At 41.5% G+C, this 12,627-nt stretch overlaps 1 protein-coding gene across 4 annotated transcripts in view; it reads right to left on the bottom strand.

Moving 5' to 3' along the window:
- PTPRG (protein tyrosine phosphatase receptor type G) overlaps window positions 1–12,627 on the bottom strand; it is a 407,047-nt gene that overhangs the window by 70,813 nt on the left and 323,607 nt on the right. For all 4 annotated transcript variants that reach the window (XM_083795084.1, XM_083795085.1, XM_083795086.1 and 1 more), the window contains 3 exons: window positions 11,877–11,985; window positions 10,049–10,098; window positions 7,253–8,048 (listed from right to left, as the gene is read on the bottom strand). In XM_083795084.1, the coding sequence (XP_083651210.1) occupies window positions 7,253–8,048; window positions 10,049–10,098; window positions 11,877–11,985 (955 nt within the window). The remainder of the gene's footprint in view (window positions 1–7,252; window positions 8,049–10,048; window positions 10,099–11,876; window positions 11,986–12,627) is intronic.

The following is a 12,627-nucleotide window of genomic DNA, read 5'->3' as shown; positions in this document are numbered from 1 at the left end:
CCTTCCAACTTCGGATATTCCATGATTCTGATAACATGGTAGTGAAATATTTGATTATAATAATTTGATTATAAACAAAAAGTACAGAAGCGGATTCTGTATTTCATCCATGTTTCCTAAAAAAACAGACTGTAATTGATTAATACCTGTCAACAGGACGTAATGGGAAAGGATTAGTGTAAATAGCTTCTGATTTGAACGAGGATCGAAACATACACACTTGAATTCTACTTATTAGACCATCAGGTCCTTCCTCACCAATGTGCTTCCTTGCCCTCGTTCGCTATTGTATTATCATATCTTCTGAAACTGCTGCAAATCCTACCAGAAGAACATAATTGCCTTTTCACCGTAGGCAGGCAAAACACAGATAATTGGAAGTCACCAGATGTCACATAATATGAAGTCATACTCTATTTTAATAGCATTTAGATTATATTCCTCCATAGGCAGGAGTAAAATTCAACTAACATGGAAGTAAAGGTTAATTGTAAATGCTTTCGCCTGACTGCTGAAAACAGAGCAAGGCTGCAGGCTGCTGCAAGCCCAGCAAGAAATCTTTCTAGTTTTAAGAACTAGGCTGATGGAGGTAATGCCCTTTAGCAAGCAACCTAAATGAGGTGCTAATCAGAGGGATGTTTGGTGGAAGTGAACGTGCACTGAGTGTAGAACTGATCAAAAGAGAGATGAGTAGCCACTGGTCTCCAACTTCAGTAAGAACGGCTACTGAGGTTACCAACAGAACCACTCTGCAGAATATGCACACGACGTTGTACTTAGAGCACGTGGTGAGTGTTAGTCTTCACAGCATACTAATAATATGCTCCATACCATTTTCGAGATAGGTTTTTGATTTCCTTGATCGGCAAGGAGTAAGGAAAAGAACAACCCTACAATTAAAGCAAAGGCTTATTCTCTGTATTTACAAAACCTGCAGAAATAAGCCTTGAGGCACTGGTCTTTATCAGTGCATTTCAAATCGTTTAACATCATGAAAAAATTAAGTCTGTGAGGTGTTGCTAATCAGAATGGCAAAAAAGACAAAGTAAAAACCATGCAACGTAATAAATCTTAGTAAGGAGCCAAATGGTCCTACCACTTTACATCTGTATGGGTATTACTTCATTTCACACCAAGGACAATATTCTATTCAGTTTTACCTCCACATATTTCAACCCAAAAACGTATGTTTTTGTTTGCATGGAAAGAAAATTAAATTCCATTGTAAGCACAGCATGGGCTAGAGTCCCAATGCACGCTATTAAATTCTGCAATGCTCATGATGCTCCTCTTACTCAGTCTACTGTGGAGAACACACTTATCTGACCCTGCCAACTCTGTATGCCACAGATGTGAGGATCAGTAAGTGCTCAGTATGCTGAGTGCCAGAATTGCAAATGCCATTCCTGCACGCTGACGGCTGGCCCTGGCTTCCAGTTGGGCATGCCCAAGCAGTGATGTGCTGAGGAAAAACATAAACCATTCCTGTACTGTCTTTGAAGAGAAAGTCTTAGGTGTTTTCCACTGCTGAAGTAAAGTGTTGAGAGAGGTTAAACAAACCAACACCAATAAAAGTTGCTCTAGAATGACAGCTGGGGCCAGAAGCACAGCAGTACAGCTGGAGTGCTGGCAGGTGTCTCTTGAGTGTCATTGCAAAAGAGCCTAAAAAAAGCACACTGGGTAACTTGGAAAAAAACTGAAGAAAATACACACACAAAGGACAGATCTGGGCCCTTATATCTTCCCATTTTTCTCATAACAAAATAGTATACAATAAAAAATGCTCAGCATTTTACTCTTTCTTTTCTGAAGTGAGAATGTTGAGGCATGGTAGCACCAACAGCATATCCTTGTAACTGTGCCCATGTAACTACTTCACGAAAAAAAAAAAAAAAGCTTAAAAATGGACCAGGAAACTCCATTTTTTCTAAGAAATGTAAACAGTTTCCAGTGGCATATGCCTTCGTTGAATTAATTCAGTTTGCCTTTTACTGGCTTGGAATACATCCCGGTAGGAAGGAATAAAAATTATTACAGCATATCTGTTTCAGGAGGTCCCACATGACACCAGCCCAGCATTGCTAAATAAACTTCTACGTCTATAAAATCCGTAATGCTTGCTTTCCTGTGAACCACCCGTTCAGCAGTGCCATCCAGGTCCTGGATGGATGAGGCCCTGGCATGGCGAGTATCAGAGAGCACTGGGCAGCGAGGGGTGCTTTGGCAGTGAAACTCCTGCACAAAGGTCGAGGCATTCTACAGTCTGCGAAATGTACTGTTTTTCTGGATATTCTTGGTAATTCGTTACTGAGAATAGAAATGTGTTTATTTCCCTTACGTTACGCTGCTTGCTATAATAAGCAACCACAGCCCTAATATATAACGGATCTGCCTTTTTCTTTTGAAACTTCCCTTTATCATCCCTTGACCCTGCACAAGCCACCAGTACAAAGTTCTGTTTGTTGTACTGTTGCAGATACCGATAACTACAACAATACACGTTCTGCATGCCCAAAGAAAACCTCCACTGCAGAGTTGTCTCTGTCCCTATGGTTACTTAAAAGATAGTCACCTGCTCACCCCTCCTTTGAGTAAACAAAATTACAGACTTATATAAAACTACTAGTTAATTCTAGAAAATAATATTGGCCATGTTATTCAACTATGAAAAGGCAAAAAGGTATGTTCTTTTAAAAAAGATCACTTTCACACAAGCTCGTATCATTGGACAGCAATTTTCTACCTATTTTTTTTAAAGGCATTTATGCAGTATTCAGACTTAGAAGCTGCACACAACTAAGCATGGATTTTCACTGCTTTGTAAACGGATGCCAATCATGTTTAAACCTGATGTTGGATAACTGAGATTCATACTGTTTGCACACATCAAATTTTTTCAGTAATCCAATTCTTTTATACACAAGCCATTTTACTGCTTGCTTCCATAAACTGCCATACAAAATGGCTCATGTGCCACATGAAAATACAGCTTAATAATCCTTGCTGTGTATGGAGAAAGAAAGAATTACACAGATGTTTAATTATCTTAATGAGGTTACCCCCGAAAGGCTTTTGTAACCTCAGACCTGGCAAAGACTGTTCTAAAAACTAAAATTCACTCTGTTAAAAGTATATGCCTAGCATGACATTTAGCCTGCACATCATGATCGCTCTACACAGCCCTCTCATGGGAGGAACTCAAAATAAATGGGTGGGCACTGAGGATGGGAGGACCCGGATGAAGTTTCGATCAAGGTCCAAACACAGGTCTCTGTTCTTAGGCTCTGCTCATGACTCAGGCAAAAGCCCCAGCCAGACATATATTCTTTGCTCACAACAGCCATCTCTTTACCTCCTATCATGTACAAAGGATCTGTTTAACTGTCTGGCACAACAAACCAGAATTCTGTTAGGTTGTGTCTGTCTAGCTTGATTAAACTGAATCATCCTATTTCCTTTTTTATTTCCTTTTTTTTGAGGGGAGGGAGGAGGAGAGAGCATCATTCTAATTGCTGTTTTTCTAATTTTCAGGTTTCAGAGTCATGGACAATGCTGAGCAGCTGCGTGTGTAACAGTTGCAGATCAAAGGTACAATTAGTCTAATGTGGGCAACAAAACAGAGACAGGGACGATCAGGAAAATGAAAGAGGAGAATGCAAGCAAGCGCTCAGTGACAGAAGAAAATCATTAGCGTTGGCCAATACCACCAGACAAGAAGAGGCCAATGCCATTTGGAAAATAATGACATGGCCTCAGGAGAGGTGTGTGTATGTGTGTGTGAAATAAGCACTAAAAGAAAATGAGCCTTGCTGTACTAATTGGCCTCGCACTTTCCCTGTAATTTCTCATGTGTTCCCTGCTCTCCTCTAATCATCCACACTCGTGAGTACTTCCCCATTCAGTTATCTCCTTACAACTGCTAATTTGATGCTATATAATTAATTTTACAAGTGTACATTGTTATGAAACAATTTTCTACTCCTTAAAATGATTAAACTTTCCACTCACAAAAACATTTTGGAAACCCTGACAGCTTTTTAAGAACTGATTTCCTGGCGAAAAGATGCATCCAAAAAAGTTTCTGCCCTCTGCGGGACACAGTAAACTGCAGCGGCGTTGTCTCAGCTCATTTCAGAAGTGAGCTGCACCTTCGTTTAACTGTCCTGATCCTCAGAAATTATTTCAGACAATTCTGGCAATATCCTCTTGACTTTGCTAGTTGTTGCCCTGATCTCAGGTTCACCTGGTTGTGGAAAATCTTTAAGTCCTTTTCTCACAGGAAGAGGTCTTGCTTATGCCTGGAGTTTCACTGAACTCAACTTCTTGCGTGAGCTAGGTCTGGTCTGTTTGTATGAATTACAGATTTCCATATTGCTATGGAAAAAAAATAACCTGAAGAAACCAGTTTCAGGCTTCATGGTTGTGTTTGACTTATGGGCCAATTTCCCAGGTGTGGGTTTTGCTGGCAGGAATCTTTGGTAACCCAGATCCAGCCTGGGGGAAAGTTCCTCTGTCTGCGTTCCTAAGTCTTCTCACAGGGCTAACAATCCCAAAAGGTCAGCCAGGCCTTACTCGGACACATTTAGTGAAATATTTGGGCAAATTCCTGGTAAAGTAGACCTCAGCTATTCATTGCAGCAGCCTGGGGACAAAAGATGCAAAGAAAAGGAGGAAAAACTCACCTAAAGAGACTTTGAAGGACAAGATCCTCACAACTGGTGCAGAGAGATTCAGAGTGAAAACCTCTGTCCCCATCTCAAAATCTTCTCAGAGCTGAGAAGCGTTAGCTTTACCCAACTTCTAGGCAAGGAGTTGCCACACTTGTGAGCAGCCTAGCTTCTCCCCCTTGAAGTCAAGGACAGGGAATGAACCGCTACCTCAGGGAAAGTAGCACAAATGCAACCTTCTTCTCTGAAGAGCCATTCCTGCCCTTTTGCCACCAAGTAGCCTCCTCGGTTCCCTGAAGGATCTGGGAGAGGCTTGTCTGGGAAGCTGAAAATATGGTACAGCTCCTTCCCTTGTGGGCAGGTACGTAACCAGAAGTTTAACAAAGATTCAACCAAGGTCAGCTTGGGTGAAACAGATGACTTTTTCTCATATCTTTTCCCCCAGCTAATGGTGGTTATTTCAGATTTTATTTTTTACACATGGAAGCCAGATGTGTAAGATACAAGGATCTTCAGAAGTTATTCTCCCCCCATATAAGCATGAAAAAATCTAATATGCAGAGTCCTTTCAAGACCGATCCATCTTTGTGTGCAGTCTTCAGGTAGGGTCACTTCAAGCCTCCAAGCCTGCAAGTGAGCAGAGCTCTTAAAAGAGCCTGTCTGGTAGGAGGCAAAGCTGTATTGAACCACTTCCAGCAATAGCTCTCTGCATGCTAAAAAGAGACAGAAATCACTACAGACTAGAAGGATACAACCAGCAAGTACTTCTTAGCAATATGAACAATATTTCCCCAACTCTTCATTGATTTTTATCTTCTTCATGGAATAAAAACCAATCTAACAACAATCCCTCTGTCAGGAGCTAAGAAGCATGACCAGCTACCCACCTTTCCTTCAATTTACATTAGGCTGAGAATAAGCCATGAGGGCTTTTGCTAGGGCTTATATTAGGGATGTCATATTTGGGCCATTCAAGAATCTGGTGCATGAGAAACCAGGAAGCAAAAAGACCAACTAAAGACAGCCACTCCAGGGGCAGGTTCACCCAGGCAGATCAAACAGTTGGGGTTCAAACCTAAATGGTGCTGAATGCTTACTCCCAGCATTGCAAAGTGCGGTGAGGACAAGTTCCCTTCTTCCTGCTAAAAGGTTTTTAGGGCAAGTGGCGTGTTGAAAGCTGCCTGACAGGCATCTCACAGTACACTTAGTGGGAGCACCGGACTTTGAAGAAGATAGTCGGGTAAGGAATAAGAAAAACAGCAGTGTATTAAAAAATATACATATACAATCTGCAAAATCTGGTGCAGGTTTCTTGGCTTCTTCATTAATCTGTTCTCTTACAGAGAAGTTATGATTCACAGCATTACAGTCAGGTCAGCATTTCTGTAACAAATATTATTAAAGATTGGATTTAGCTTTGTTTTCTAAATTGGTTCTGAGCTATAACTGAGTGCACAATGTCTGCATTTTTGTGTTTGTAAATGTAGGGAAAAATAAATATTTATTTTTTTTCCAAAGTATTCTACCTCTAGAGCTGCTTTGATGAAAAAACAAAATTAGAAAACAGTCAATAGATTAGCAAAATAAACAATAAAAAACAAACAAACAAGAAAAACATGCGCTATCTTATAAATGCTGTTGTAATATACACAATCACTCAGACAAACTCATTGCCATATCTAAATCCCAGTCCTTAGTCTGCAAATAGATCTGTATGAAAGTACTCCGTTTGCTCCTTGCAAATTTTTCCTCACCAGTGCGTAGAGTTTCCCAAGCAGGAATATGTGCATGGACCTGCTGCACAGTGAGTTGGGAGCACCACAGGCATCTGTTTGCACAGGCTCGTGCAGCAAATTCTGACCACACAAGACTTGGTGTACAAGATCACCAGGGCATGCCTCCAAAGGTTATACTTGCTGTGCACATACTGTGGAGTAGGTACATATATCCAGAGCTGATGTGTACAGGAGCATCATTAATTCTCATCAAGACAAATATAGCAAATCTGTGAGCTCTGCCTGGCTAAATTTTTTTCACAGGGAAAAAAAAAAAAGGAGGTAAGCATAGTGCAAAAGGTGCCTGGTCTTAAAAGATCAGAGCATGTAGATTTTGTGGTGAGAAATAAACCACCAACAATCCCATATTTGGGAGAATGTCTCAAAATCAATCAGGGAGAATCCTGCAGATAAACAAAATTAGCTTACAGCATACAGAGCAAGCTTCCCATGAAACACTAGCTCTGCAGAGCAACCAATCTTCCAAATTAATTTCAAAACCATAGTTCACTGCATTTCCCCCCCTTAAAAACAACAACAAACACTTCACGCAGCCTTTTCCAAAACATTTTTTTTCCAAATTTCCTCTTCTAGTAAGAAGAACAAGCAGCACGAGTCTGTCCTAATAAAATAAAAATATGATTCTTTCCTCTCTATTTCCCCCAGTAATAATTTGTTGGTTTGGTCCTGTAATGACCTGTCTATCGTGGAATCCAGGCACCACAAAAATCTATCAATTTGAAATCAGTAAGGAATTTGGTTTGTGCAATTTTCCAACAGTCTTGTGCTGGTAAAAACAAGGCCACTCACCTGGGTTAATGGTGATGAATTTGTTATCTGAGGGGTATTCCTCTGGAAACCTGTCATCCTTTGGAGGAGGTTTTCTTGTTGTCTCTGGTCTTCTTGGGATCTTCCCTGGGTAAAGTTCGTTGGTGAATGTTGGCGGCACTTGGGTGGAAGGGAGAGGCTGGGGCTGAGCATCTGCTTCGGTAAAACTCTCCTCAGGGTGTCCAGCCTTGGGGGCAACGTTTTGGTTTGGCTCTTCACCCGATATGGTTTTATTTCCTTCCTCCTCAGCAGTCCGGTTGGGGGAAGCCGTGGCCACACTGGGCTCTGTGCTATTGCGCGCCTCCGCGGCTGCCGTCGCCCTGCTTTTCTCCTTCTTCTCGGCATCCTTTTCATCTTCTTCCTCATGCTCCCTCTCTCCGTCCTCACTTTCACTCTTTTCATCCTTTTCCCCCTCCTCGGCTCCCTCGCTGTCCTTCGTCAGCGCCGAGTCCCGCTCTGGCCCTGGGGAGGCGGCGGCCGGGGCCTCTGTGGTAGCTACCACTGGCCGGCCGGCCTGCTTGCTGGGGGCGGCCGCCGCGGGGAGGCGGGTGGGCCACACGCTGCTGGGGAAGGAGGAGATGCCGCCACCGCTGAAGCCCAGCCCCGCCAGCAAGGTGCTGGTCACCACCGAGGCCACGGTGGCCTGGCTGCCGCTGGAGGAAGGCCCCATCCCCGTGGCCATGGACACAAAGGAGAAGGGGAGCCCCGAGGAGGTCCATGTGGAGGAGCCAGAACTGATGGGAGCCATGTCGGCTGAGGAGGCAGGAGAGGCCGTGGGCTTGAGGAGGTCAACGGCAGCAGAGAGGAAGAAAACACAGCAGAGAGCATCAGCAGGGGCCCCAGTATACTACCTGGGATCAATTTTCTTTTGCTTTCCCTCCCTTTCTACACAAATGCAATTCCGCTTTTAAAAACAAAAGACCTAAACCACCTAGATGCAAGGCCAAGCCAGGAACAGCACAAGCAACAGAGCCACGCTATGGCAAACAACGCTGAGAGGACGCTTGTGTTTGCCATTTCTGAACAATCATTATCATCAAAAGCCTCTTTATTGTTATCTTTATTTTACAGTGGGACCTTCTCCACCCATGTCACTGGTGACTTGTGTGTAAAGTTTCCTCTCGGGGTGGGAAAAGATTTAAAGAAGTTTAACGAGTTTAGCTGCATTGCTCACATCTCTTTAATCCTCAGAATACGTAAGTTTAAAAATACAGTATTACATAATGGCTGTCCCAGAATAAGAGCAGTGCTGCCAACGTGTGCATCCATGGCTGGTGGGTCTGCTCTGACAGGGAACTCTGGCTCTTCCCACACGCCTTGGACGGTACTATTTTTATTTCCTAAATTTACCTATCAGAACCTTGGTATATATTTGAAGAACTAGACAAGTAATCCACCTCCTTAAATTACATGTGGAAAAAAACAATGAAATTCAGTCAGTTGTCTAAGGCCAAGGAGTAATTCTGTGCAAGAGCCAGGATCAACATTTCTGCTCAGACCACTTTACTATGTTCCCGCTCCAACTTATTCAAAAATGTCTCACGTTACTGAATTCATCAGCAAGAAGACCATTAGGTGGAAATGCACACATCACACATGGGCACACAAGAGTTAAATAGGTCCTGCTAAACCTCGAACAAGACCATAAAATGTCTATGCATTTCTGGAACTGAAATCTGTAACTTAACAGTATATCTGCATCTCTCTGCAATTCCCAGTTTCAATCAGGCCATGTAGTTGAAATATTGCAGCAAAACAAGAAAGGCTTTATCACGTTATTTTTGACCAGCTGCAATCTCAGAGAAACAGAGATCTCAAAAGAAAACCTGTGCTTTAAAGATTTCAAGCCAAAACTTTAAATAAGCATCTAAACTTTCGGATACGTATCAGCATAAATCCCTAAGGCGTTGTGAGATTTGCTTGTTGCTGGCATGTATGGTCTCAAAGCTGGACTGAGTATTAAAATTTGACAGCAGATTTTATAAGTCTAGAATACCTCTATACATCATTAAACAAACATTAATCATTCAAATTCAAGCTTTTTATGCGTTACTTGCTTACAAGGGAGTATATCAAACTGGAACAGAATAAAAATAGAAGCAACGTACTTATAGCAAATTCAATAGCATGAATTCAGTCCATAAATTTGATTGAACAGTTCGGTGCACTGAATACGAGAATTTTAGGTTACGGATAGTTTAAGTAACCTCATCAGGTGCTTTCAAAACTGAAAGAACGTATTCCATTTTTACTATAAATGTATCAACATTTCTGATTCTGGAATACAAAAGCCTTTTTCAGTGACTTGTAAGAGTCTCACCTGAATTAAAATTAAAACAAAAAGTTTGTTAAGGTTTTATTCACACAGTAGCAGATAACCTTAAAGCACTGGATGAATGAAGATGCTGTGCATGAAGCCTGATGCCTGTCGCATAGACTTTTGGTTATATAGTTAATAACAGCAGTTAAATTTATTTCCACAGTCATCATTAACATTACGTAACCCCATTAAATGAACTCAATATATAGTTTGGAAGATTTTTTAACACTTGATTCCCCAGTGGTTGAGGCTCTCGGAATGTGAAGTTAGAAAGCCAAAATCCCTTCAATATTTTAGGTAGGTTATGAAACCTTCTGTGGCAGGTTTGAACAACCACCTTCCCAAGAAAGCAAAGGCCTGCTGCAGATTCACAACATCGTGCTGCCACCTGGTGGGAACGCTGCCCCAAATTACCAATGCCCATCAGCTCACTGCAGTGATTTATGACCACAACTTACCACTCCTGTTTTCACAATTCTGGTCCCCTCGAAAATTCGAGTAGTGTTAGCTGAGAAACAAAGAATAACAGCGTTTCAGCGGATAAGGAAGGGATTCAGGAATTGACAGCTGTATCACTATACAATTCTTGCTAAACAATTGCTGAATTGCTACTATTAAACCTGTCAGGAGGGTAAAGAAATTGAGGCCTGTGAATGAACTGGTAACTAATCAAAGACTTGGCAGGAAAATGTCAGAGAAGACCTGTTGCATGCAATAAAGTCCAAAACATGTATGCTGGTCTCAGTCTGGAGTTAAGGCAACCTTGGTATTACTCACCTAACTTTGCACTTTTGACTACAGATTTGTTTGCCTTTATTCAGGCCTGGTAATGCTGATGTTAAGTACACTGCCAGAAAACACATGCTCTCCTTCAGACCCAAGTTGAAAGAAATGTCCTGACTTACACAGGAAGCCAGAGCAGCTGATAATAACAGTTTCTTTATGTCCTTATGATAATATTATCTTTATCACTATTTACCTGAAGTACAACTATAATCAGACTCTGAAGAATGTTTTGAAAGCTCAAGTGGATGCTATTTTTAGGTTAGATCTTGTGTACAGCCAAAGATTTGGAAAATAAATTCTTTATGGGTAGACATGGAAGGAAACGTAACATTTACTTGCACTGCAGATGTGTGTATCATTTCCACTGTTTTGAACACTGGGCTAGAGTTCCCAGACAGTATCTGTCAAAACTGTCAATAAGGATTTACTCCTTTAACTGTAATTAAATAGGCATCATGCTCAAATTTCAAAGAATCTTTCCATTCTATCATCTGCTTAAAGAGGCCATAATCAGTAATACACTGGCTTCTGACTTCTGCCTGGCACTTAAACTCCGGAACACTATGCTGAGATAATAGATAAGTAACTAAGAAACTGTGAACTACATAGGAGATATTGTTTAGACGGGACATTTCTTGTCAGATCCCTGCTCTCCCTGCAATGCTGCTAACACAACGGCACATGCCATGGGCACTGGCATACAACTAAATCGTGTCCACAGTTTGATATATTTCAGATGCTAAGGTCTAGAAGCTTAGGATTAAACCCCCGTTTTCCAAAAACAAAATTAAAAAAGCCTCTATTATATATACAGCATCAGACCTAACTAACGTAACTCTTTGCTTCACCTTAAGAATTTGAATTTTTAACTCTCTGCTTGTTTTGCTTTCTGTTACCCATCCCAAGGTTTACACATTTGTAAACTGGAGTGGGATGCAGTGCTCTCAGCAGAGACGAATTTTGCCCTACTTAATAAAAACATTAGCAATAAATTCCAAGGTAGAAGCAAAACTTTAGCCCTTGGGGGGAAAAAAATCTCCTGCCATATCTTGGTTCTATCTCCTATGAACTTAAATTGTTTTGGAAATCAGTGATGTTGTGAGCATGGTAAAACCTCTCCACATTTGGTTCTCAACATGAGGCTGATCTCCTTTTCTCTTTACATAAAGCAGACACCACAGACTCATATTCTGCTATAGCTGTGCCCCTGATTCATAAACAGTCTTCAATGAACTTGTTTTAGAAAACTAATACCAAGAAAATCTCTGCATTCTCCTAAAATCTGATGAACCCCTGCCAGCAGAAGGGTGTAGGCAAAGCCTCATCATTGGAAATAGGACTCTAATAAAGTCACTGGTCACAATATGAAACGAGCATCATCTGCATGCATTCAAACATCATCTGAAATCATTCCACACCATATTGCACTCTGCAAAGGAAATGTTAAACACACAAATAGTCACTTAATGTAAAAATATGTATGCATGTTTGTTTTTTTACCTTGAAAGAGCATAGTCTGGCTAAAGTCACTACGCATTTCATTTCGGCAAACTGCTTGAACTCTGAACAGATAAAGGATGTCAGGTGAGACATGGCTAATGATGGCCTTCTGTTTAAAAAAAATAGATATTATTCAGTTTTTTACCCCCACAGTACTGTCCACGATCAGTTTGAAATATATAAAGCATTGTGCTAACACAGGACATTTGTGCCACGTAAGACAAACCCTTATCTAAATGGAGATTTTCACTAGTCCCCTGGGAGAGGGCAAAACAAAAGTCAAATGACTTCCCTGGGATAAAGGTGATGCACCCAGACCCTGCTGACTCTGTCCATGAAAAAGACGTGAACGTGTCCCACGTGCTCTCATGACAGTCTTTATGTTTGAGAGTCTGCTCTCCCCAGAAATACCTACACCACAAATTATTTGACCTTACAGGAACCGAAACAAGGTTTCTGGAGATGCAAGTTCTGAACCTGGTATAAGCCCAGAGAGTCACTGTATGTTCAGACTGACTATTTTGCAACTAACTGGCTAGGGCAATTTGATGCTGGTGGCCTATATAGCACGACTGCTCAGCACCCTGGGCTGGGATGTCCCTATATACTCTTACACTCGAGACACTGCCTTGCTGCCTTCCAGCGATTTCTCTGTGTTGCCTTAGACCACAATCACGTCAGTTCATGGCTTCAAGCAGACAGCACCAGTAGCTGCATAGATCACTTGAAATACCCGTGATCTCTTTAGCAA

This window comes from Anser anser (genome assembly GCF_964211835.1).
Source record: "Anser anser genome assembly, chromosome: 12".
Taxonomy (NCBI): Eukaryota; Metazoa; Chordata; class Aves; order Anseriformes; family Anatidae; genus Anser; species Anser anser.
Note: the sequence above shows the minus strand (reverse complement) of the source record. Positions and strands in the feature narration are given on the sequence as shown.